We start from the raw sequence: 26,376 nt of genomic DNA, 5'->3' as shown, positions 1-26,376 counted from the left end.
AAGTATTATACATTTTATTTCACTATTATATTAGATTCTATTAGGAAATAATTCTCTCATTTTCACTGTAAATTATGTCTTTTCTTACACTGACAGTAGGTTTTGTTAGATAATGGGGGAAGGTCACTTAAAAGGTTACACTAAGAGGTTAAGAGGTTACACTTAGAAGATAAATTTATCAGAGAAAATCCTCAGGGGTTATATGATTTCTAAGGTTACTTAGCATCTATCATTCTAAGATATAATTAGGGTTGTTATTCTTGTCACAAATTTATTCTATGTCTTTTTAGCAAATATTCCACTGGATTAATTTATTTTCTATAATCAAGTATAATAGTCTGGCAAACCAGGTATTAGAGACTAATTCCTTTAAATTAGTCAACGATCATGAATTTTACCCTATAAATTGCTAGAATATGTTGAAAAGATAATGAAATTATTTAACTTACCACAGGAACTCCTTTCCCATAAAAATAAAGAAGACCGAGCCCATGAAGACCAATTGCATTGCCCTGGAACAGTTTTAAAAGTACAAAAGAAAAAAAAAAGTACAGATAAAGTCCCAAAAGAATTCATGATAAGGAAAATTATGATAAAATCATTCTATATATTTAAAATGCACCCAATAAGGGATTAATCAAGGCAGGTTAATCAGGCACAGTTGGTAAATTATTCTGTTTCTGTCTAGTTTTCCCTTTCATACATTCATAACCCCTTTGACTAGAAAAGAGGGAAAGAAAAGTCAAATCCTTTCTCCATTCTTTCATTCAGCATTTATTTATTTAGTGCTTGCTTTGTGTGTAACTCAATAGGTGTTGGACTGAGGTAGGAGGTGAAAGTTCAAAGATGAATGAACAATGATCCCTGCCTCAGGCTAGGTATCACCTCTTAATATAGCCACATCAAATGTGGTTAAGTAGAATTAGATCAGGAATGTTGTGGACACCTAGAAGAGGAACACTCAACTGCCTGGATCAGGCTAGGGACTGAGGGGATTGAGTTGTCAAATGATGACCTTTGAGCTTGGTCTTGAAGGATGTGTAGAATTCTCCAGAAGGGATAAGTCTATCCAGAATGTCTTACCTGCTTTGGTCAAAGGAGGTTGACATTAGTAGCCAAAAAGCATTTTAGAGATTCTGCAAATGTCAATCTAGCCTTTATGGATGGTAAAGCATTGTTGGAATATGTTTCTGTACTCAAATTTGACTGCTTATAACATCATCAGTGTCTTCTTTTCCACTTGATGCTAAATTAATTACCATTTATTTTTCTGATTAGTATTCTAAAGAGTCTAGGGAAGGGAGTTTTTAGCACATTTTGGAATTTAGCACATGTTCAAATTTACTGATATTTAGCATATCAATCGTGGATAAAGAGTGAACCTTAAAAGTGACTTCCCCAACCAGAAACCTCACTTTTCTTTTTGTCTCCCATCATGCATTTCACCCTTTAGTGACTAAGTAAGGAGGCACATTTGGCCACTTAACTGTCATTCAGCAGACCTGTAGGTTTGTTTTACAGGTTTATAGTATTTCCTCAGGAACTCAAGTTTTGATAGAAAACTCTCCAGATTTCTTAGTACTACTTAAATGTAGTTATTGTGAATGCAGCCAGAATACCCTTCAGTGATACAAGAATAGCACATAACTAAAGGAGGCATAATTGAAAAATAATTTCAAAACTCCAAAGTTTGAGCTTGTGCATATCAAAGAACCAGTTATTTTAAGAACTGTATTTAAAACAGATTGTATACAACTGCTCTCTTCTTCCTGATTGTACCCTGATTTTATCTACCTGTGGTCCTAGGACTCTTGGGATGGTCTGCTCTGGGGGTAGTAAGGCCTAGTGTGATGGATGTACTAAAGTCTGGTGAGTCTGTCTTCTAACTATCCTCACTCAGACATTGAGAAAAAGGGAAGGGTAAGAAAATGAAAAGAGAGAAAGAGGAAGGGAGAAAAGAGGGTAAAGTTTCTAGCTTTTGACTCACCAACTATTTAAGGACCAGAGGACTTATTCATAACTTTCACATCAGGCGTAGCCAGCTCGGATTTACCTTCAGGGGACATTCAGGTAATGTAAGAAGTACATTAACCCCGGTAATTAGAGTAAAAGAGACTGACAAATGAGCAAGTTCCTGCCCCATCTAAAGGCAGCAGCAGCACCTCCACTCCTCTCTGTTCCAGGCAACTTATCACATGGAATGGTCAGCTCTTCCCATTTTCCAAGAAAAGCTGGATGTCTAGACTTTTATATGACATTTTCTAATTTTTATTACTGCAGTATAGTTGATACAGGATGTTACATTAATTTCAGGTATATAGGATAGTGATTTGACAACTCTCTATACATTATGCTATGTTCACCACAAGTGTAGCTACCATCTGTCACCATGTGAAACTTCCTAATTTTTGAAACACTTTCTGCGCCAAACAAAACATAGATATAGGCAATCTCTCCACATATAACTTCCATGTTAGGGCTTAGTGCTCTTGCTTAGGTTAATGACATGGGCCTAGAGAGCAGATGGTCATTTATTTATCACATATTAATGAACCTTTACTATGTACTAAGGCCACTTATCCTCCTCTAGTTGAGGAGACATAATCTTCAGATAGTAGGAGAGAAGGCACAATGTAGAAGCAGTACAGTTGCAGCATTACAGAGGGTGAATGTAAGGCAAGTGCATAAGAGGGGAAAATGATATGAACCAAGGTGGGTAGAGGTTGCTTTGTGGAAGGAGAGAGGATTGACCTCTCCTCTGGAGATGACTAGGATTCAGAATGAGGGGTTGGGGGAAGGTAGGCAAAATGACAAAAGTGTAGAGATAAAGATGGGCCTGATACGTTCAGGAGTGTGAAAGAGAAAACCAGAATATGGTCCAATATGGACCCAACAGGATAACTGCTCATGTTTCTGAGTAAATAAGATAAAAGAAGTCAAAAAGGCTGTAGATTTGCATACTGGTACTGATCTAACTTAAAAACACATTTAAAAAGATATGTGTACATACCTATATCTATATGTATGTGTGTATATATATACATACATATACATACAAATATATATATATATATATATATATATATTTGTTTTAAGTAGTAAAAGAAGAGAATGGATATGCAGAGTGGAAGACAGAAACTCTTTACTGTGGTAGTGACCCCAAGTGAAAAATCTAATAAACAATCCAGGTGGTGATAAAGGGATATATGGTCATGTCCACCTGATGCCATTCAGAATAATTACCCTAAATATAATTTCAGATTTTCTCTGTAAAGGAAGGTTGCTTAGGTTTAGAACACAAGTAGCTCAGATCCCTGCTGGTTACACACCCTGAATAGCTTGGGAGCTGGGTTAATTTACACACCCAATTTTTGGCATTATTCCTTTGGGCTGACAAATCAGCGTTACTTGCCAGACCTTCCTCTATTACATTACCCCACCTCTTTTTCAATCTGCTTTCCCTTGTCATTCCTAACCTAATGGTACTCCAGATAACTATCCTGCTGAGCAAAAATTTCATATAAATTACAAGGGAGAGGAGTGGAGTACCAGCCTTCTTAGTAATTTACACCACAATAGCAGCAGCTCGGAGGTGCTAGTCATTTATAAATAGGCTCCTAAAGCAGCGTGTGGGCTTTTAAAAACTGAGAGCAGTTGAAAATATTCCCCAATTTGAGCAAATCTTTACTCTCAGTGTTGCAGTATAAGGGTTGTAAGACAACACATGCTTCCTACTTTGCAGGGTTAGAAAGTTTACCAGAGCCATTCCCCTACATTAGGCTGATGGGTGTTGCAGGCTGATGTTCTTAATGCACTAATGGGATTCAGAGAGGTCTACTGAGTTTCATCAGACAGAGCCCAGGAGTCAAGGTAAAAATTTTAATGGCAGGGGAGATATTATTCCATTTTTATATCCTCTCACAGATCCAATCAATTCTGCCTTGAATATGCTTTGAAGTTCATACCACCTAACTGGCCTCAGACTGCAAAAGATAATAGCCTAATAGCCAACACACTGTGTCTACTGTAAGCCAGGCACTGCTTTAAGTACTTCGGAATACGAGGCACATAAATATTAACACATTAAATCCTGGCAACAACTATATATGGCAAACCTATATTCCCATTTTACAGGTGGGGATATTGCAGCACAGACAGGTTAAGTGTGTCACAGGGTCACACTGGCAGAATGCTGCAGGGCTGATGTTTAAACCATGGTTTCTGCCTGCAGAGCCATGCTCAATCGTCTTGTCCTAGTCCCCTGGCTGATGATCTTCCTCCTGGGCCAGGGGAGTTTCTGGCCTTTGGGTGAGATTGAACTGGGAAAAACTGAGCATTGCTTATTTGTCTTTGTCGTGAGCTTAGCACAGACATTGAATTTTCCTTTCCGCAGTCATCATGTCTTTTACTTCCTGTTTCCCGAGCTAGGAGCTAGATGGCCTCACCTACTGCATGGGGGAAGGAAAGCTGAGCTTTTGTCTGGCCTCCTGCTAGAGCAGCATATGTCACTGCCACTTTTCATTTATCGAGAAGACAAGATATGTCTCCCTCTATCCCAACACCATATTTTATGGCAATGATATTCCTCTTCTCCAGGATGCAAAACTCCCAGGCTCACTAGCTGGGTACGGGGCTTTGGAACTCTTTGGCATCAGTCTGCATGTAATAAAAGCCAAATGTTTTTCTGTGCTTACAGAAATGGGCTGAAGACGTACCTTATTGGCTGCCATGGAAAAGTATTTGAAGGCAGTAGCATTATTTTGTGGTGCTGCAGCATTCCCCTCTAAATACATCTGCAAAACCAAACAAAAAGGGAATGTAAAAAACTAGGGATTTGCAGGTGATTAAAATATGTTTTAGAACTACAAAGAAGTGATGATTGCACAACATTGTGAATGTAGTACATGCCACCAAATCACATGCTTTAAAATGATTAATTTTATAGTATCACCTCAATTTTAATAAAAGGAAAACCAAGGAAATAATCTACTTACATACATTCTGGAGTAACCTTGCCTGAGGGCAAAGAAATGGACTCTGTCTCTGTTTTCTCACGTTGCCTTTCATCTAAAGTCGTATTTGGCACTTCAGGAAGAGGAGCATTTGTCCCCATGGTGACTAATGCAAATAGGCTACAGGGAGCCAAGGACAGCACTTGGGGGAGTGAGTGGTCTTTGAAGGAGAGAAAAAAAATGTGCCTCTCTAGAGGAACAGTCCACAAAAGTTACTCAGCCGCCAAGGGTCATCCCTTGATAGGGGGGCCAAGGATGGGCTTTGGTCCCCTTGGAGCTGGTTCTCATTCCCAGGGTGTAGGATTGAGGCACCTCATTGGGTTATACCAGTTAGATGTTCAACTAGCCCAGATCTCTTGTTACGGGCCAGAATAGGGAGTCGTGGTGGAGGTAGGGGCCTCTGAACTACACTCAGCCCAGGAGCCTTGGGCCAGGTACACTTTCAAGGCTGCTTTTGGTGCCCAGATAAATGCTGTTGTTGTATGGGCCTTTGTCTCAAACCATCACCTCAAGAATGCTGTCCTCAGTCTGTAGTGGAATGTTGTGGTTGGCTGCTTCCATGAAAGACATCCGTCATGACATACTGGGTTCAATTAGCTGGTACCATTATTTTCTTAAGATTTTTAAGAAATGAAAAAAAAATTATCAAGATGAAGCACATACCTTTCCTATAAATGCCATGGCATTTGCACTCCCAGCCTTTGCTGCCTTTAAGAAGTAGTATAATGCTTTCTGGAGAGAAAAGAACAGTATTATTGACATTCACACATGTATCCTACAAAATAGTTTTTCAAACCAAACTTTATTTCATTTAACATGCATTCAAAAAATATCTATAAGGCACCCACACTGCTTAGGGCACTATTTCAAATGCTATTTCATCCATAAACTTGAAGAATGGGAGCCATACATGGTTCACATGAATGATTTTTAAATGTGAAGACTCATTTCTTACATGTGGAAAGGGATGATGGGCATGTGGCTTTGTGGAGGACAGATGAATCCCAGCATTGGAACTACATTATTGGAGTTCATTACTTTGAAAAAGTATGCTTCGATGTCAACGCTATGTACTTACTTTAAAAGACAGTTTGTACAATTTGGTAGAATTGGATATGTAGCTTCCTAATGTTTATAAGGCAGAGTGAGTAAAACAGGACACATCTGGCTGTCTGCTGAGACCGGGTCTTTTCATGGAGGTAAACTTCAGGCCAATTCTTTCTAAATCAAAATGAAGGCGGCCAGTCAAGCCTCTGATTCTTTTTAGGTCATCACATAATTGAAATGTTCAGTCTAGAACACATAAGGGCTGACCTGGCCCTTGTTGCCCCATTCCCTAGGCCTCATCTTGACCTCCCAGAAGTTCTCCTCAGAAACTACACAAAGCATTAAAAGAAATCTGCCTCAGGAATGAGAAATGAAGATGCTTTCCCAAGTGTCTTTTTAGAATACAACTCTTCTGCTCTTTAAAAAGCCTTGACTAGGTGGATGTACAAGGATCTGCTCCTTCATAAAGACAAGAGAAGATTTAAGGAAGAAATGTGAGTAGTTCTTTTACATGCACATTTGCTCCAGAAGTATTGCCATTTTATTTGGGAGCCACCTCTTGTCACTAAAGTCAGTCTGCCTTGTGAACGTAACTAAATACAAATGGCACCAATGTTGAACCTCACACACTATATACCCATTCATCTATCCACCTCTTCTATTCTTCTTTTAATCTTTCAGCAACTTGAAAAGTGCCATATATATGATAATATGTTAAGTATTATAAGTGGTTCATAGATGAATAAAAAACACCATCCCTACATTTGCTCTCTACCAGTACTGCCGAGAAGAAAGGCATATAAGCAAATATGTCATAGATGGGAAAAAAGGAACACTGGAAAGAATTAGAGAGGTATGGAATAACAGAATGGTACATATGTGTTTTACAAGCTTTGTCTTTTCTAATCTTCACACCAGCACTGTCAGGAAGGTCCTATTAATATCTGAGCCTGCACTGTGGTACTACAGCAAAGTCAAGCAGCTGGTACTAGAGTCCCACAAGGAGCCTGATTTCAATTTCCATGCACTTAGTATTCTGCCTTCATGAAAGGTGTCAAGAAAGAGGACTCAAATGACAAAGGTCTCACAAAAGATGGAGAGGATTCTCCAGGGCAACAGGGCATCATAGTCTGGAGGAATAACATGAGCAAGGAACAGAGATAGAAATGTCTAAGGTATGTCTAGGAAATAGTCATTGCTGAAGTAGAATATCCAAAAGCTAAGATTTACAAAAATATGATGGGGCCATATTATAACAGTCCCGAATACTAGGTCAAGACTTCTTTTTTATTTGGTAGAAAATTGAAGCCATTGGAAATTTATGAGCATAAGGGAATCTTGAAACAACAAATGCTGTCCAAATGTCTGGAATAACCTGTCAATTGGATAGGAGGAAATTGTAGCAATGTATGATTTATCAATCATCTCGCAGTAAACAAATCAAATGTATGATCAAATGCATGATTTACCAATCACATTTATCAGACCCCATTAATATAGAAAATGAAGGTATTTCTTATGAATGCCTCTACTGAGCCAAGACCCAAATATACCTGTAGGTAACTCTCATGGCATGCATCCATTGATTTACATGTCTATTTAACTTTCTGTCTCCTCTAGTGTTGAAACTCCTGTACATAGCAAAGTGTCTACTGTATATCAGGGACGTAGGAAATATTTCTGGAATAAATGCATGAGCGAGTGAATGAAAGGATAAGTTTATAAATCTCTAAAACAGGGGAGCTAGATTTTAAGATTTATAGTCCCTTATAGTTCTCATACTGTGACTCTGTGAAATAATTTTCCAAGTTCAGTTGCAGAATTTGGCTCTCAAAATATTTGGCAATGGAGAATTCAGGGAAAAAGTTACTCTGAGAAACTATATTTGAATTGTTAAAAGAGAATAAGCAAATAAGAATCAGAAGAAAATAAAAATCCTGGAGTTTTCCCCATCTTTAAATATAATGATCCCATAAAGACCAGAGGAATTGAAGCTTTCTCTAATTTCCCCTTCTACACCCTTCTACTCTCATGGCTTATTCAGCATTTCAGTTCTCTTTTACTTGTCTTTAAATTAACCTGCCTTTAGTGCTATTGCTTTAATTGTATAAACATTTACTAAACACTATGTGAAAGTATCATGCAAGCTACTTTGATGAGTCTTTGCTCTCAAAGAGTTAATTATCCATCCATCTATCCATCCGTCCATCCATCCATCCATCCATCCATCCATCCATCTGCTGTGGTCTGTATATTTGCATCCCTTCAAAATTCATATGTTGAAAACCTAATACCCAAGGTGATGGTATTAGGAAGTAGGGCCTTTAGAAGGTGACTGGCACAGAGCTTTCATGGATGGGCTTAGTGCCTTTATAAACAAGGCCCCAGAGAGCTAGCTCACTCTTATTTACATAAGAGTGATACAATGAGAGGTCCATAAACTAGAAGAGGGCCCTATTCAACCATGCTGGCACCTTGATCTCAAACTTCTAGCCTCTGGAAATGTGAGAAATAGATTTTGGTTGTTTATAAGCCACCCAGACTATAGTATTTTTGTTATAGCCCCTGAAACAGACTAAAGCACCATCCATCCTTCCTTCAAATATTTACTGAGCACCTACAATTATATTTTACTGATTCTAAGATGTCCCCCCCCCCCCTCACACTTTAATCAGGACACTTTTTACTACCAATGGCATCATGTGATTTATATTGGCAGTGTTTTCTTCTTTCTCAATAGAACATAAAATAAAGTACCTTATAATTGATGGTATCTTAGATAGGATGAATATAGTATGTCCCATACATTATGCTAAGTGAAATTTTATTATTTAAATACATATCTTCTTAAAACAATGAGTGTGATTTTTCATTGGTTCAAGAAAATCTCTAGTTTAATCAGTTTGTAGCATTTCCCCTAGAATGAAATGCCAAGAAAATGTATTATTTTTTTTAAAAATTGTGAATACTTCTTTTGTCTCAAAATCTGTAAATCATCCTTTTCAGGATTTCAGATTCTTGTCTTTTTAATGTGGCAAGGTAGACAAAGCAATTGCCTTTACATATCTGATATTATGCTTCTGCTAGGTTTAATTATACCATATCCACTTTAATAATATGCAGCCAAATACCCAGCTTTCCTAATTCAATTCATTCTGAGCCTGTATAAATTTAGGAATGCAAATTACATTAAAAGGTATGTGTAGAAATTCAAGATAATGTAATCAAGAATCGCATATACAATATTTTTCAGTAATTAGGAATTTGGTAGTAGGAGAGAGAGAGGTGAAAATATTGCTTATAGTGACAACTCATGAGAGAGATTAATTTAATCAAATAATGAGGAGGGGGAAAAAAGGCAAACTAATTATTTTCTGGTATTTTAATATTTAATTTGGTGGGCAGTAAATTGGGCATTACTTACAATTATAGAGAACCTTACACTAATAATTTTCTTTGATGGACTGAAGCATTAGCATACTGACTCAAGTGGTGGTTTTCAGGCTGAGGGCCTGAAATATAACATATAATGCCTATATGCATTATATGCATTATAACATATAATGCTTAGGATGCTATCATTCATTCATTTATTCATTCATTCCTTCATTCAATAAATACTGAGCCCTAATATGTACCTAGTACTATTGGAGTATAGGATACATAGTAATGCGCAAGACAGACAAGACTTTACATTCCATTGTGGGGAGACAAATAATAAACAAGTCAAGATGAATATATGGGCTAGAGGAAAATAAACACTATAATGGGATGAATGGTGGAAGAACAGACTTGATCAAGAAAATTCTCTCTAAGGAGGTAAGACTCAGAAAGATAAGAGGCTAGCCATGGGAATAGTTGTAGTAACATTCTTTCAGAAATTAGGTTTATCCTTTTTAACTTCTCTCACTACTTTGCATCTCCCATGCCACTCCAAGTTGAGCCTGGTGCAGCTAAGCTGTGGTAAACTCCAAAAATGACCACAACATTTTGCAGTTGTACCTATTAGAAGAAGTCCTTTTTTTCCTGTCTCTTCCATGTTGGCTGGCCTTGTAATTTGCTTTGGCCAAAAGAACATGGTGGAAGTGATTTGTGAGTTCCAACCCTAGGCTTTAAGAGACTTTTGTGCTTGTGTTCTTTCACCACGTGAAAAGTTTAAGCCCAGTAGCCTGGAGGAAAGGAGCTTGTGGAGAGACCCAGTCATCCTAGGTGTCACAGATGAGGTCATCATAAACCAGGCAGCCCTGGTCAGTATTCTACAGATGCATGAGCAACCCTTGTCAAGATTGGTTGAGCCTGTCTAACACCAGAAGAATTACTCAGCTGAGCCCAGCCAAAACTGCTGACCACCCAAAATCAGGAATTTAATAAGTGGTTGTTGTTTTAAACCATCTAAGTTGAGGAGTGGTTTATCATGTAGCCTAAACTAACTGATACATAAGCCAACCAGTCTTGAGGTTTGAAACCTTGACTGGAGCCCTCCATGTAGGTTGGGTTTATTAGGTTGAGAAAACCTAATGGACAAGCCTATGCTTGCCGCCAGAATGTGCCTGAACCATGCTGATGTTTCTGGAATTGAACCAGACTTTTGGATGGGAAGTATGGGGCCCAACCATACCATTTGAAAGTTTGAACTAAAGAAACCTGACAAATCATATCATTCCTTCTTTTTGCTTTATAAATGAGGAAACTAGATTTTAGAGGTTGTATACCACCGCCACCCCCAGGTAAAGAAGAAATATGGTTTAATGGGAAGAGCACAGGCTTTGAATGCTGAAGCCCAGATTTCAAATTCTGATTCTTTTTTTTTTTTTTAAAGATTTTACTGGGATCCCTGGGTGGCGCAGCGGTTTGGCGCCTGCCTTTCGCCCAGGGCACGATCCTGGAGACCCGGGATCGAATCCCACGTTGGGCTCCCGGTGCATGGAGCCGGCTTCTCCCTCTGCCTATGTCTCTGCCTCTCTCTCTCTCTATGTGACTATCATAAATAAATAAAAATTTAAAAAAAAGATTTTACTTATTTATTCATGAGAGATGCAGAAAGAGAGAGGCAGAGACACAGGCAGAGGGAGAAGCAAGCTCCATGCAGGGAGCCTGATGTGGGACTTGATCCCTCAACTCCAGGATCAGGCCTTGGGCGGAAGGCAGGCTCTAAACAGCTGAGCCACCCAGGGATCCCTCAAGTTCTGATTCTTAACATTATTACCTAGCTGTGATACTTGAAACAATTTACTTTACACTTCTAGTCTCAGCTCCTCATCTGTAAAATAGAGATAATAAAACCTCTGTTAGGGCAGCCCCGGTGGCGCAGCGGTTTGGCGCCGCCTGCAGCCCAGGACATGATCCTGGAGACCCGAGATGGAGTCCCACGTCAGGCTCCCTGCATGGAGCCTGCTTCTCCCTCTGCCTGTGTCTCTGCCTCTCTCTCTCTCTGTGTGTCGCTCATGAATAAATAAATAAAATCTTAAACAAACAAACAAACAAACAAAAACCTCTGTTAATGAACCCATAGAAGAGGCCGACTGGGCTCCTTGGTGTTATCCAAGTGCCTGGTTATTGCCACTACAGTACCAGAATCCTTCATTGCCAGCCCTGGGATTATACTTCATCCTCATATAGAGGCATTCATCCTCATATCTGGTATTCACAGTGGCTGGAGCTGCCCAGAAGTATTTAGCTTTGTAGGGTTTTTATGTACCCTGTAAAGATTGATGGGTATTCAAACCTACAGCTGAGGTTTGCATAGCTTCACACTCAACAGAATTTCACATTTATGGAAAATGGGTAATTCTTCCCAGTTTATGCATCTGTTATTTAACCTGAAAACTCACTGCAGGCTGAAATCTGACACTGGAGTCATATTGTGTATCTAGAACTTCCCACCTAAGAAGCTAGAACCTTGGTTATAATGAGGATTAATAAAATCTGAAGATCTTCAATTGAGCTGTCTTAAGATGCCCGTGCTTATTTCAATTGCTATGTATTTTATCACATTTTATGAAATTAACTTTGACATTTGGCCAACGTATACTGTACCTCATATAAAACATAAGTTATACTCATAAAAACAATATAAAGTGAAATGAATAGTAACAACAGATTACTCTTTTATATAACCACCTTAATAAAGTAGATATTTCTATTGTTTAACCATTGGGACTATGTTGGAATAGGGTCTGTTTTCCGTGGAGACAGTGAGCACAAGGCTTTTATAAAATGACAAGGGCTGCAAAACCATCTTTTAAAAAGAATGCCAGGTACTTCCTCAGATCTGAGGGTATCTATGGCCTTGAAACCACAGTTAGAATCTAGATGTGGCTCTGGTACCCTGGCTCTGGTATCTTATTGAGATCTTGTGTAGATCAAGTTTATTTGCTTTTTCTTCCACGATAAATTTGAGTTGTTAATTAATCTTCTAACCTCATTGAGATAAAGTAAGGTTAAGCAACATGATTGAAAGGAGCTTTGCAAATTTATAAAGATGTTTAATAATATTTCTAATTATATTGTAAGTGGCTTGAGGCTGGTACTCAGACCCCTTACCAAGAAACTCCCAGGTGGACTCTCCACAGATGACTTTTGGGGAATGGGTGTGTCCAGTGCTGGCAGGTGAAGGTATCTACTTCACCTAACCCCAGTTACAGTGAGAAGAGGTGGGAGCATGGAAACTCTCTGGCCCCAAATGCTCTTTCAGAAGCCTCTATTCCTTAGTACTTAGAGGTAGGTAGGAATGCTTCCTCTGGTGAATTTTGTTCTTCCTCAAAAGCTAATAAGCGGATCTGACCAAGGAAGTAGCAATGGGCTCTCCCCAGCAACTTTTCCATGCCACCCTCCTTCCTTTTTCCCTCACCACTCTCCTCCCATCCCACATGACAGTCTTGAGATTGACTTACATAGTAATCCTGATCCAGACCTTTCCTTCCAATTAGATGCAATTGTCCAAGAGATACCTAGGAATGACAATTTTTGAAAATTATTTTAGCAATAGCATTAATTTAAATGAAAACAAGCCAATTATATCTTACCTGAAAAATAAATAAATAAAAAGGGTGAAGAAAATGTTTAGTTGGTGATTTTATTTTAGTATACTATTTCAGTTTGATGCAATTGGTATGCCTAAAAATGAAGCAGAAAAAAACATTCCAGGCCATATCTTTTATTGGGTAGGTGACTGATGCTGGGCATCTGGCTTCCTCAGTGGCAGGAAGCTGGTCTGCTGGTATATAGCAATGTCTGGAAACATAAACCTAGCAGCCTTTACTCTTGGCTATCAAAGGTCACACAAATGCTGTCCCCTTCCCATTCTCAAAGACATAACACTTCTGAATGCTGGTAAGAGTTCATTCATACTAAATTCAACACTGCATCCAGTGTTTTTTCTATACTTAAAATCTAGGTTGTTTTTTTTTTTTAAGTAAAATTTTTAGAAGTAATTGTAAAGGAAAAATTTGCCATTACTATGACAACTGGCTTTCACATAGGCTATTGAAACTGCAAGTAGCAGGGAACAAGAAAAGAAGATGGGGTGTTTCTAACTTCTCAGGATGGAGCATTGTTAGCTCTTTTAGAACTCAGTAAACCAAACCCCTTGTAATTTACATGTTCTAAAAATCCAGATCTGTCTGTATACATTACTTGTATCTGAACATCTCCTCTTTCTGCCAAAAATTTGTAGTATTGATATATGTCCCAATCCAAAATCTCACTGTTAGAACTCAGATTTTCAGGTCTCTCAGTTAGTCTCACTTTTTCCACAGGAATACCTTCACTTTTTTCCAATTTGTCAGCAACTGTGAACAGAAACAAACTGGAGAATAGCTAGAATACATAAACTTGCAAGAGATAATAGTCAATTTAGAGAAAACACTGTTAGGCCTATTCTTAAATTCTTAGAGATCTGGTCTACTAACAGAAAAGGAGATCTACCTTTTATATTTATAGGAGATATAAATGTACTGATTTTTATTTATATCGTTCTGAGAAAAGTACAAGAAACCTCATTATTTTTTGCCATCCTTACAAAAATTGTATCAACATATATCAGATGCTACTGAAGAGCTTGGCCAAGCAGGCTCAAGAAAAGAAGACAGATGTTAGGAGCAAGCAAAAGGACCCCTTTTACCACTGGCTTTTTCCAAGATTGAAACTACAAATAGGAATAATAACTGCTCCTAAATTACTTCCTATGAATAGTCTGAAAATAAATATAAAGATAAATTGTTTGAATAAATCTAACAGAGTTTATATGTAGTAATTCCAATTTCATTAAGCATATGAAATGATCTTGTTATATATATAGCATCTAACAGTAAGAAACAGTTATTTTCCTCTTTTCTTTCTCAGATCCTAATAATGCCAAAGATGTGTATTTAGATATTATTCTGATTACAGAAATTAACCATATGAACCTTACCCTATTTACTTCTTAGAAGATTTTTATTTAAAAAATCTATCATGAGTCTGGTTCAGTGATGTGCAAGATGAAATGTTATACACAACTTTGAAAATAGATTCTAGAAACATACATTAATCTCCTGCTCTATTTTTTTGTAGACAAAGGATAGGGTAATAGAATAATGATTACTTGAATTGTTCTCAAGTGCAGTGATAGAGATTGATAGTGTATGTATCTCAAGTCCATTTCTTCAGGAATTTTTAACAAGCCATCCCATATTCCAAATGTAAGAATGAGAAAAGCTGTTTAATATTTATTTATTTATTTATTTGTTTGTTTATTAAATATTTTATTTATTTATTAATGAGGGACACAGAGAGAGAGGCAGGAATACAGGCAGAGAGAGGAGCAGGGTCCATGCAGGGAGCCCGAGGTGGGACTCAATCCTGAGACTCCAGGATCATGGCCTGGGCCAAAGGCAGGCACTCAACTGCTGAGCCACCCAGGTGTCCCCTGTTTAATATTTATTGATGCTACATTCAAATTTTCAATTGAAGGATAGCACAGCACAAGAACATAGGTACATATTCTAACAAAAATAAAAGATGAGGGATCCCTAGGTGGCGCAGCGGTTTGGCGCCTGCCTTCGGCCTAGGGCGCGATCCTGGAGACCCGGGATCGAATCCCACATAGGGCTCCCAGTGCATGGAGCCTGCTTCTCCCTCTGCCTGTGTCTCTGCCTCTCTCTCTCTCTCTCTCTGTGACTATCATAAATAAATAAAAATTAAAAAAAAAAATAAAAGATGAGTACATCCATTTAAAGCTTTTGAAAATTAACTATTAAGAAATCAGAAAACTCTACATTGTGTTAGAAGAATTGTATTGTAACAAATATTAAAAGCATGGTCATTTCATACTTTCATAAATATAACAACTGCATTGATTTATTCTTCTAATTGCTCAAAAAGTCTATTTATCTTAAAATAAATTATGTGAATTACTCACTATAATCTGCCACCTTCTTGTAATGATTTAGGGCAACTTCACAATTTTGTAGAACATTGATTCCTGACAAATATCTGTACCCCTGAAACACAAGCATATATATTCTTAATATTCTGACAGTGTTGTATTTATAACATACCTAGGTAGGCCCAAGAATATTTAATTTACATACCAAAATCATTTGGGACATCATGCTTCCTCCAGCACTTCCAAAGGTGTAATATATTAGTGCCTAAAATTAAAAAAAAAAATCTATGTCTATATCCAGCATCTAAATTTGAAGCTCAAGTCAATCATTTTTTTTTATTCCTAGCCCAGCAATGAACCTTGAACTACTCCAAAATAAATTCCAAATTTCATCCTCTTAATCTGTAAAAATGGCTGACATTTTTTGGAGGGCTTAGTGAACTCTGGAGTCTGTGAAAAGGGCATTGTACATGATATTTCATTTAATCATCAGGAAATACCTATGAAGTAGATATTATTTATCTATCATGGCAAACCTGAAATATGGAACATTAAGAAACTTACGGTATTTTAACCTTAAACTTCTGGCTATTGAGCTGGTGCTTTTAAATACCACTCTCAAGTGACTCTTTTACCTAAAGAGGAGCCTATTCAATGTCCTTTTAAAAAAAATTCAGATTTGTTCCAGAAAAAAATAGAATGACCTTACCTTGGCTTGATTGTATTCCATTCCTATTCCATAAGAAGACAAAAATCCTAATGCCTAAAACCCAAAAGAAAACGAAAACTAACTAAATCCATTTATTTCACAATTATTCTTATTTACACTGGTTAAAGGTATTTTAAATATCTGCTCCATAATAATTTGTATTGTTGGTTTATTTCTTATCCTACAAAAAAATGCCTTTTTATACTTTTGCTAAGGCTGTGAGAATTTGGAAAAGGCAATAGTGGGAATTTTATATAATACATGTGAAAATAGGCTAATATTTACTGAGCTTTAGTATAAATTAGAATAAAAGAACATAACCAATGCTTTGTATATGCTTACCATTCTTGGCAATGGAAAATACCTTTTTCCTTCAACATTTTTGAATTTAAGTTTGAATATTTTTCTTCACATTTTAAAAAGAAAATATGTATATAAAAAATTCAAAGAGCAGGACCCCTGGGTGGCTCAGCTGGTTAAGCGGCTGCCTTCAGTTCAGTTCATGATTCCAGGGTCCTCCATGTTGGGCTCCCTGCTCAGCAGATAGTCTGCTTCTCCCTCTGCCTCTCCTCCCTACTCATGTGCTCACTCTCTCTCTCACATAAATGAATAAAATATTAAAAAAATTCAAACAGAAAGAACTATATTGAATGAAAGAGAAAGTCTGATCACAAAGCAAGATGGTACAATAGGCAACTCCAGATCTCCAGTGTCTCCACAAGACACTGATTTAGCAACAACATACAGTCCAAAAAGTCTTTATGAGAACTCCAGAAACCAGTTAAGAAATCTTAGTAACCCAGACAAACTCAAAGCCAAGAAAGAACAATCCATTGAAACAGGTAAGAAAAGCCATTTTATTAAACCTACAATTGCTCTTTCCCCAAGCCAGCACACAATTCAGAGTGATCAGGAGAAAAAGCTCAACTCAAGGCTTTTCTCTTGGGAGGGAAAGAGATGAGTGGAACTTAGGTCCAGTGTTCCAGCTTTTGGGGGGATTGCCCAAGGGTATGATTTCTGATTTGCCTGACTCAGAGCACTAATGAAGAACTAGTATACTTTGGAGTCCTAGGGGGCTGCTGAGAACAAAAGAGAGCTCAGCCACTTTTTGCAGCACTGAAGAATTTGTAGTACACCACAGACAGAAGCCAGGACAACTTGGCACAATCAGCAGAAAGTGCCCAGCTTGTAGCTTCTCCCTTGGGAGGGAAAGAGAAGACTGGAATGGGGGCCCAATATTCTGGCTTTGGGGCAGCTGCTCAACGGACTGGTTTCTTTCCCATCTGACTTGGAGCATTAACAGAACTGGCATACTTTAGATGCCTGGGGTCACTAAGAAGAAAAGGGAATTTAGCAGCTTGTTGCAATACCAGAGTATCTGCAGTATCATGGATAGACACTAAATGAAGCAAAAGACAAGTGCCTGATAAAGACCAACAAATCTAATTGGGAAATTACAATACAAGCCCAAAGAAGACACACACCTGAGAAGTTTGAGAGGCCCCCAGAATCTCTAGCTATGCTGATTGGTGAAAGTCTTTATAGCCAGTCTGTAAAGATGGTAAGGTGGCTATAGTTGCAGATGCATAGTCACAGCAAAAATTAACAAAGCACATGGAGAAACAGGTAAATATGGCTCAATCAGTAGAACAAAATAAGTCTAAAAATATCCCAACCCTAAAGAAATGGAGATCTAGAAATCACCATACAAAAAATCCAAAACAGTTCAAAATGCTATAAAAAAGTATATATAAGCTAATAGCCAAAATCAGGAAAAGAATATATGAATAGAATGAGAATATCAACAAAGATATAGAAAAAGAAAGGAAGCAAGCAAGCAAAACTCCTTTTAAAAATTCTGGAGCTGAAGAATACAATAATTGAATTGAAAAATTCACTAGAAGGATTCAAAAGTAGGCTTGATCAAGCACAAGAAAGAATTAATGAACCCAAACATAGATCATTTGAAATTATCGAGTCAATGGAACAAAAAGAATGAAGAAAAGTTAAAAAAAAATCCTAAGAGACTTATGGAAAATCATCAAGGGGACAAATATACACATTTATAGGAGTCACAGAAGAAGAGTGAGGAAAAACTGGTAGAGAGCCTGTTTTAAGAAATAGTGGCTGAAAATTTCCCAAATCTGAGGAAGGAAATAAGTATCCAAATTCAAGAAGTTCAATAAGCTTCAACTAGGATGAACACAAAGAGGCCCACATCAAGACACATTATAATCAAACTATTAAAAGTCAAAGAATCTTGAAAGAGGCAAGAGAAAAGAGACTCATTATGTACAAGAAAGCTCCGTAAGTGAGCAATTATCTCAGCAGAAACATTGCAAGCAGGAGGCAATGGGCTAATATATCCAGAATGCTGAAAGGAAACAGCTGTCAACCAAGAATACTGTATTGGAAAAGCTGGTCTTCAAAAATTAAGGAGAAATAAAGGCCTTCTCCAATAAACAAAAGCTGAGGGAGTTCATCACCACTAGACCTGCCTTATAAAAACTGCTGACAGGACTTGAAAAAAAAAAAAAAAAAGGATACTAAACAGCAGTATAAAAATAGACAATATAGAGCTTTTGGTAAAGATAAATACATAGACAGATACAGTATATAATATTGTATTTACTATTACTATATACTATAGTATACTATAGTATAATTACTATATATTATATATATATAATATATATAATTATATATTATATAATTATATATATTATATAATCTCTATATATAATATATATATAATATATATATTATATATATATTATATATTATAATTACTATATAATTACTATTGTAATTAGTGGTGCAAAAGTAACAATTCTGGAATAGAATTTAAAAGAATAAAAGATAACTATAACTAAAAATGTTAATGAATACAAAATATCAAAAGATGTAATTTGTGTCAATGACAACATAAAGTAGCAGGAGGAAGGAGTGTTGTGATTGCAATTAAGTTGATATCAGTTTAAAACAGATGGTTTTGGGGATCCCTGGGTGGCTCGGTGGTTTAGCGCCTGCCTTCAGCCCAGGGAGTGATCCTGGAGTCCAGGGATCAAGTCCTGGGTCAGGTTTCTACATGGAGTCTGCTTCTCTCTCTGCCTGTGTCTCTGCCCACCTCCACCCTCTCTCTCATGAATCAATTAAAAAAAAGATTTAAAATAGATGGTTTTAACTAGAAGATGTTTTAATTATTCTCCATGATAACTATAAGGAAAATATGTATAGAAGATATACAAAAGAAAATGAGAAGGGAATCAAAATATGTCACGAATAAATAAATAAATAAATATGTGAGAAAAGAAGGGACCAAGAGAGGAAAAGATGGACAAAACAATCACAAGACAAAACAATAAATAAATTAACAACAGCAAGTTGTTTATACTTATACTCTAAATATAAATAGATGAATCTTCTAATTAAAAGACATAGAAATGGGACGCCTGGGTGGGTCAGCGGTTGAGCACCTGCCCCTGGCTCAGGGCATGATCCTCCGTCTCAGGATCAAATCCCACATCAGGCTCCCTGCCTGGAGCCTGCTTCTCCCTCTGCTTGTGTCTCTGCCTGCCTCTCTCTCTCTCTCTCTCTCTCTCTCTCTCTGGGTCTCTCATGAATAAATAAATAAAATCCTTTAAAAAAAATAAAAGACATAGAAAAAAGACGGAGGGGCAAGACGGTGGAAGAGTAGGGGTCCTCAACTCACCTGGTCCCATAAACTTCTCCTAGTTAACTTTCAAAACATCCTGAAGACCTACGAATTCCACCTAACATTTAAAGAGAGAAAAGCTGGAAAGCTACAGAGAGAAAAGTTTTCGCTTCTAACAAGGTAAGAAGGTGGGAAAAAATCTGTGCTGGAGTTTTCCTGGGCAGAAAAGTGCTTAGCGGGGAAATCAGGCAAAATCCTAGCAGGGAAAGTGAAGTCTCAAGATTCTTGCAGTCAATATAAGAGGAGGGGCGCCCGGGAGAAAGCTCACCGATACTCGTGGTCCGATATCCTCTGGCATTTCGAAGAAGCCAGTCGGTTAGGCGGGCTGGCTCCGGACAGAGGTGACTGAGCCCTATTCCCATTCAGAGAGGTGGCCCCTGGGAGTGTAGGTCCAGTGGCACAGGGCCCCAGATCCCAGGGATCTTTGACCAAGAGGACAAAGCCGGTATCCTGCCTTCCCCGGGGACTGGCAGAAGTGGGGAGGGCACAGAACAGTGAGGACTCTCCTGCCACTGGGTGCCCCCAAGCTGTGCAGATCAGCGCACCCGCGTTGGCCCCCAGGAGCATCTAGGCAAATGCGATCGGGGAGACTGTGGTTAATTAAACATGGGGAGCTCCATTCCAGAGCTGGAAATCTGGCCAGGGCCATTGTTTCTCCTCTTTGTTTCACCTTGTGCCTGGGAGAGGTGGCTGCTAGGGAACAGGGTCCTCACAGGATAAACAGATCCCACGGAGCCCAGCACCTGGCAAGGGGGTGGGGCATCTCCGTCCAGGCACAGACACCTGAGAATCAGCAAAGCAGACCCCTCCCCCAGAAGACCAACTGGAAGAACAAGGGAAGAGCAAATTCTTGACCAAGCAACTCTGGAAAGCTCCAGGTTTGAGAGAAAATCAAGGGAAAATAGTATACAAAACTAGAGGGTCCCCCCCCCCTTTTTTTTCCTTTTTCCATTATGACTACTTCTTATATCAGACTAAAAATTTCCAATATTTTTTTCTTTTCCTACCTTAACTACAATATTTTACTAGCTCTTCATTTTAAGCTTTTTCCATGTTGACTTTCATATTTCTACAATTACATGTCTTAGATATATTTTTCACTTCTGGAATCCCTTCAAAGTATTCAATTTCATTTTGGGAGATATAGGAGATAAGGGCTTTGTTTTGTGTTTTTCGTTTTTTTCTGCCTCATTTTGTTCAACAATGGTGAAAGTTAATACCTTCTAAAACATTACCAGCATACACCCAGAACCAAGTGGAAAACAGTGCTGGTTCACTCTCTGAGATTATATTCTCTCTTCATTCCCATCTGACCCCTCTTTTATCTTGTTTATCTTTTGGTGGTCAAAGTTAGGGCTTTCTATAAGTATTGCTGGTTTATAAACATTTGGGATTGATCATCTTCTAACATACAGAACAAAACACTCAGAACCAAGAGGATCACCCTCAGGTAGACTCTTCACTACCACTTCTTTTTCACCACAATCACCCAGCCCCCCCCCCTTTTCTTCCCTTTTTACTCTTTTCCTTACTTTTTTCCCCCATCTTTTCCTTTTATTCTCCTTCTTTGGGGTTTTTGGCCTTTTATTTTTTACTACATCGTTTTAAAATTTGTTTTACATGTCAGTATCTTTTTGTCTTATTTTATTTTCATCTTCTTTTTCATTTTCTGGTCTTTAACCTCTTTGGAATCATCTAGGTTGTATTTTACTTAAGTCATGGATGATATTTTTGATTCCCTCACTCATACAGCCACTCTGCAATGGACAAGTGACTAGAAGGAAGAATTCACCACAAATGAAAGAACCAGAGACAGTACTCTCTGCCACAGTTACAGAATATGGATTTAAATAAAATGTCAGAAATTCAATTCAGAAGTACAATTATAAATTTACTGGTGGCTCAGGAAAAAAGCGTAAAGGACTCAAGAGACTTCAACACTGCAGAATTGAGATCTAATCAGGATGAAATTAAAAATAGACTAAATGAGATGCAATCCAACTGGATGCTCTAACTGCTAGGGCTAATGAAGTGGAAGAGAGAGTGAGTGACATAGAAGACAAGTTGATGGAAAGGAAGGAATCTGAGGGAAAAAAGAGCAAAAGAATTAGGAGTCCATGAGGAAAGGCTTAGGGAAATAAACAATAGCCTGAGAAGGAAGAATTTACGTATAACTGGGATTTCAGAAGAGGCTGAGGCGGTGGGGGGACCACAAAGTACATTTGAACAATTCAGAGCTGAGAACTTCCCCAGTCTGGGGAAAGAAACATTCAGATCCAAAAGATAGAGAGGACCTCCCTCCCACCCCCCGCAAAAAAAAAACCAATAAAAACCATTCAGCACCTCAACATTTAATAGTGAAACTTGCAAATTCCAAAGATAAAGAGAAATATCTTAAAGCAACTTGAGACAAGAGATTCTTAACTGAAATGGGAAGAAATACCAGATTAACAGCAGACCTCTCCACAGAGACCTGGCAGGCCAGAAAGGGCTGGCATGATATATATGAGAAGAACATGCAGGCAAGAATACTTTATCCAGCAAGGCTGTCATTCAGAATAGAAGGAGAGATAAAGAGCTTCCAAGATAGGCAGAAACTAAAACAATACGTGACCACCAATCCAGCTCTGCAAGAAATATTAAGGGGGAACCCTGTAAAAGAAACAGGGAGCCCAAAGAAATAATGTGCCAAAACAGGGACTGAATGGGTATTACAATGACACTAAGTCCATATCTTTCAATAGTTACTCTGAACGTGAATGGGCTAGATGATCCCATCAAAAGACACAGGGTATCAGACTGGATAAAAAGCAAAACCCATCTGTATGCTGTCTATAAGAAACTCATTTTAGATCTAAGGACACCTCCAGCCTCAAAATGAAGTGGTGAAGAACCATTTACTATTCAAATGGTCCTCAAAAGAAAGCTGGGGTAGCAATCCTCATATCAGATAAATTAGAGTTTATACCAGAGACTGTAGTAAGAGATGAAGAGGGACACTATATCATACTTAAAGGGTCTATCCAACAAGAACACCTAAAGATTATGAATATTTATATCCCTAATGTGGGAGCTGCCAAGTATATCAATCAATTAACCAGAGTAAAGAGACACTTAGATAATAATATACTAATACTAGGAGACTTCAACACGGACTCTGAGCAAAGGACAAATCTTCCAAGCAGAACATCCCCAAAGAAACAAGGGCCCTAAATGATAAACTGGAACAGATGGATTTCACAGATATTTACAGAACTTTCCATCTGAATACAGCTGAATGCACATTCTTCCCAAGTGCACATGGAACTTTCTCCAGAATAGACCACATACTGGCTCACAAGTCTCAACCAACACCAAAAGATTGGGATTGTCTCCTGCATATTTTCAGACCACAATGCATTGAAACTAGAACTCAGTCACAAGAAGAAATTTGGAAGAAACTCAAACACGTGGAAGTTAAAGAGCATCCTACTAAAAGATGAATGGGTCAACCAGGAAATTAGAGAAGAATTAAAAAGATTCATGAAAATGAAGATACAACCGTTCAAAATCTTTGGGATACAGCAAAAGCAGTCCTAAGAGGGAAATACATCGCAATACAAGCCTCCCTCAAAAACTTGAAAAAAACCCTCCAATACACAAGCTAACCTCACACCTAAAGGAACTGGAGAAAGAATAAAAGCCTACACCAAGCAGGAGAAGAGAGAGAATAAAGATTAGAGCAGAACTTAGTGAAATAGAGACCAGAAGAACTGTAGAACAGATCGACAAAACCAAGAGTTGGTTCTTTGAAAAATTGGAAAAAACTCAAATACACAAGCTAACCTCACACCTAAAGGAACTGGAGAAAGAACGACAAATAAAGCCTACACCAAGCAGAAGAAGAGAGTTAATAAAGATTCAAGCAGAATTCAATGAAATAGAGACCAGAAGAAGTGTAGAACAGATCAACAAAACCAGGCGTTGGTTCTTCAAAAGAATTAATAAGATAGATAAACCCCTAGACAACCTTATTAAAAAGAAAAAAGACTCAAATTAATAACATCACAAACGAAAGAGGAGAGATCACAACCAATACCAAGGAAATAAAAATTATTTTAAAAACCTAGTATGAGCAACTATATGCCAACAAATTAGGCAATCTAGAAGAAATGGATGCATTTCTGGAAACCCACAAATTACCAAAACGGGAACAGGAAGAAATAGAAAACCTGCACAGGCCAGTAACCAGCTAGGAAATTCAAGCAGTCATCAAAAACCTCCCAAGACACAAAAGTCCAGGGCCAGAGCCAGATGGCTACCCAGGGGAATTCTATCAAACGTTTAAAGAAGAAATAATACCTATTCTACTAAAGCTGTTCTGAAGGATAGAAAGGAACAGAATAGTTCCAAACTCATTTTATAAGGCCAGCATTACCTTGATTCCAAAGCCAGACAAAGACCCCACCGAAAAGGAGAATTACAGACCAATATCCCTGGTGAACATGGATGCAAAAATTCTTCAACAAGATACTAGCCAATAGGACCCAACAGTACATTAAGAAGATGATTCACCATGACCAAGTGGGATTTATCCCCGGCATGCAAGGCTGGTTCAACACTCGTAAAACAATCAACGTGATAGATTGCATCAACAAGTCAAAAAGCAAGAACCATCTGATCCTCTCAATAGATGCAGAGAAAGCATTTGACAAAATACAGCATCCATTCCTGATCAAAACTCTTCGGAGTGTAGGGATAGAGGGAACCTCCCTCAGTATCTTAAAAGCTATCTACGAAAAGCCCACAGCAAGTATAATTCTCAAGGGGGGAAAAACTGAGAGTCTTTCCCCTAAGATCAGGAACACGACAGGGATGTCCACTCTCACCACTGCTATTCAACATAGTACTAGAAGTCCTAGCCTCAGCAATTAGGCAACAGAAAGAAATAAAAGGCATTCAAATTGGCAAAGAAGAAGTCGAACTCTCCCGCTTCACAGATGACATGATACTGCATGCAGAAAAGCCAAAAGACTCCACCCCGAGATTGCTAGAACTCATACAGCAATTCGGCAGTGTGGCAGGATACAAAACCAATGCCCAGAAATCAGTGGCATTTCTATACACTAACAATGAGACCGAGGAAAGAGAAATTAAGGAACCAATCCCTTTTACAATTGCACTCAAAAGCATAAGATACCTAGGAATAAACCTAACCAAGGATGTAAGGGATCTGTACTCTAAAAACTATAGAAAACTTCTGAAAGAAATTGAGGAAGACACAAAGAGATGGAAAAACATTCCATGCTCATGGATTGGAAGAATAAATATTGTGAAAATGTCTATGCTACCCAGGGCAATTTACACATTCAATGCAATCCCTATCAAAATACCATGGACTTTCTTCACAGAGTTGGAACAAATAATCTTAAGATTTGTATGGAATCGGAAAAGACCAAGAATCACCAGGAGAATATTGAAAAAGAAAACCAATGCCGGGGGCATCACGATGCCGGATTTCAAGCTGTATTACAAAGCTGTGATCATTAAGACACTATGGTATGGGCACAAAACCAGACACATGGATCAATGGAACAGAATAGAGAACCCAGAAATGGGCCCTCAACTCTATGGTCAATTAATATTCAACAAAGCAGGAGAGAATATCCACTGGAAAAAGGACAGTCTCTTCAATAAATCATGTTGGGAACATTGGACAGCCACTTGCAGAAGAATGATGCTGGACCATTCTCTTACACCATACACAAGGATAAACTCAAAATGGTTGAAAGATCTAAGTGCAAGACAAGAATCCACCAAAATCCTAGAGGAGAACACGGGCAACACCCTTTTTGAACTTGGCCACAGCAACTTCTTGCAAGATACATCTATGAAGGTAAAGGAAACAAAAGCAAAAATGAACTATTGGGACTTAATCAGGATAAAGAGCTTCTGCACAGCAAAAGGAACAGTCCACAAAACTAAAAGACAACTTAAAGAATGGGAGAAGATATTTGCAAATGACATATCAGATAAAGGGCTAGTATCCAAGATCTGTAAAGAACTTATCAAACTCAACACCCAAGAAACAAAAAATCCAATCATGAAATGGACAGAGGACATGAACAGAAATTTCTCCAAACAAGAGCTACACATGGCCAACAAGCACATGAGAAAATGCTCCGCCATCACTTGCCATCAGGGAAATACAAATCAAAACCACAATGAGATCCCACCTCACACCAGTGAGAATAGCGAAAATTAACAAGACAGGAAACAACAAGTGTTGGAGAGGATGTGGAGAAAGGGGAACCCTCTTGTACTGGGAATGCAAACTGGTACTGCCACTCTGGAAAACTATGGAGGTTCCTCAAGAACTTAAAAATGGAGCTACCCTACGACCCAGCATTGCACTGCTACGTATTTACCCCAAAGATACAGATGTAGTGAAATGCCATGAAAACCTGCACCCCAATGTTCATAGCAGCCATTTCCACAGTAGCCAAACTGTGGAAGGAGCCACGATGTCCTTCAACAGATGAATGGG

The 26,376-nt window shown here is 38.2% G+C and overlaps 1 protein-coding gene across 15 annotated transcripts in view; it reads right to left on the bottom strand.

The window, feature by feature from the left end:
- SEL1L2 (SEL1L2 adaptor subunit of SYVN1 ubiquitin ligase) overlaps positions 1-26,376 on the bottom strand; it is a 145,417-nt gene that overhangs the window by 17,211 nt on the left and 101,830 nt on the right. For 14 of the 15 annotated variants that reach the window (XR_013364807.1, XR_013364806.1, XR_013364805.1 and 11 more), the window contains 8 exons: positions 16,136-16,189; positions 15,632-15,691; positions 15,460-15,541; positions 13,695-13,849; positions 12,953-13,009; positions 5,676-5,744; positions 4,716-4,793; positions 450-512 (listed from right to left, as the gene is read on the bottom strand). Coding sequence is in view for 11 of the 15 variants with exons in the window: in XM_077872158.1 (XP_077728284.1) it covers positions 450-512; positions 4,716-4,793; positions 5,676-5,744; positions 12,953-13,009; positions 13,695-13,849; positions 15,460-15,541; positions 15,632-15,691; positions 16,136-16,189 (618 nt within the window). In the remaining 4 variants the exon portion in view is untranslated. The remainder of the gene's footprint in view (positions 1-449; positions 513-4,715; positions 4,794-5,675; positions 5,745-12,952; positions 13,010-13,694; positions 13,850-15,459; positions 15,542-15,631; positions 15,692-16,135; positions 16,190-26,376) is intronic. The other variant, XM_077872161.1, reaches the window with a different exon arrangement.

Source organism: Canis aureus, chromosome 26, assembly GCF_053574225.1.
Source record: "Canis aureus isolate CA01 chromosome 26, VMU_Caureus_v.1.0, whole genome shotgun sequence".
In the NCBI taxonomy this organism is placed as follows: Eukaryota; Metazoa; Chordata; class Mammalia; order Carnivora; family Canidae; genus Canis; species Canis aureus.
Note: the sequence above shows the minus strand (reverse complement) of the source record. Positions and strands in the feature narration are given on the sequence as shown.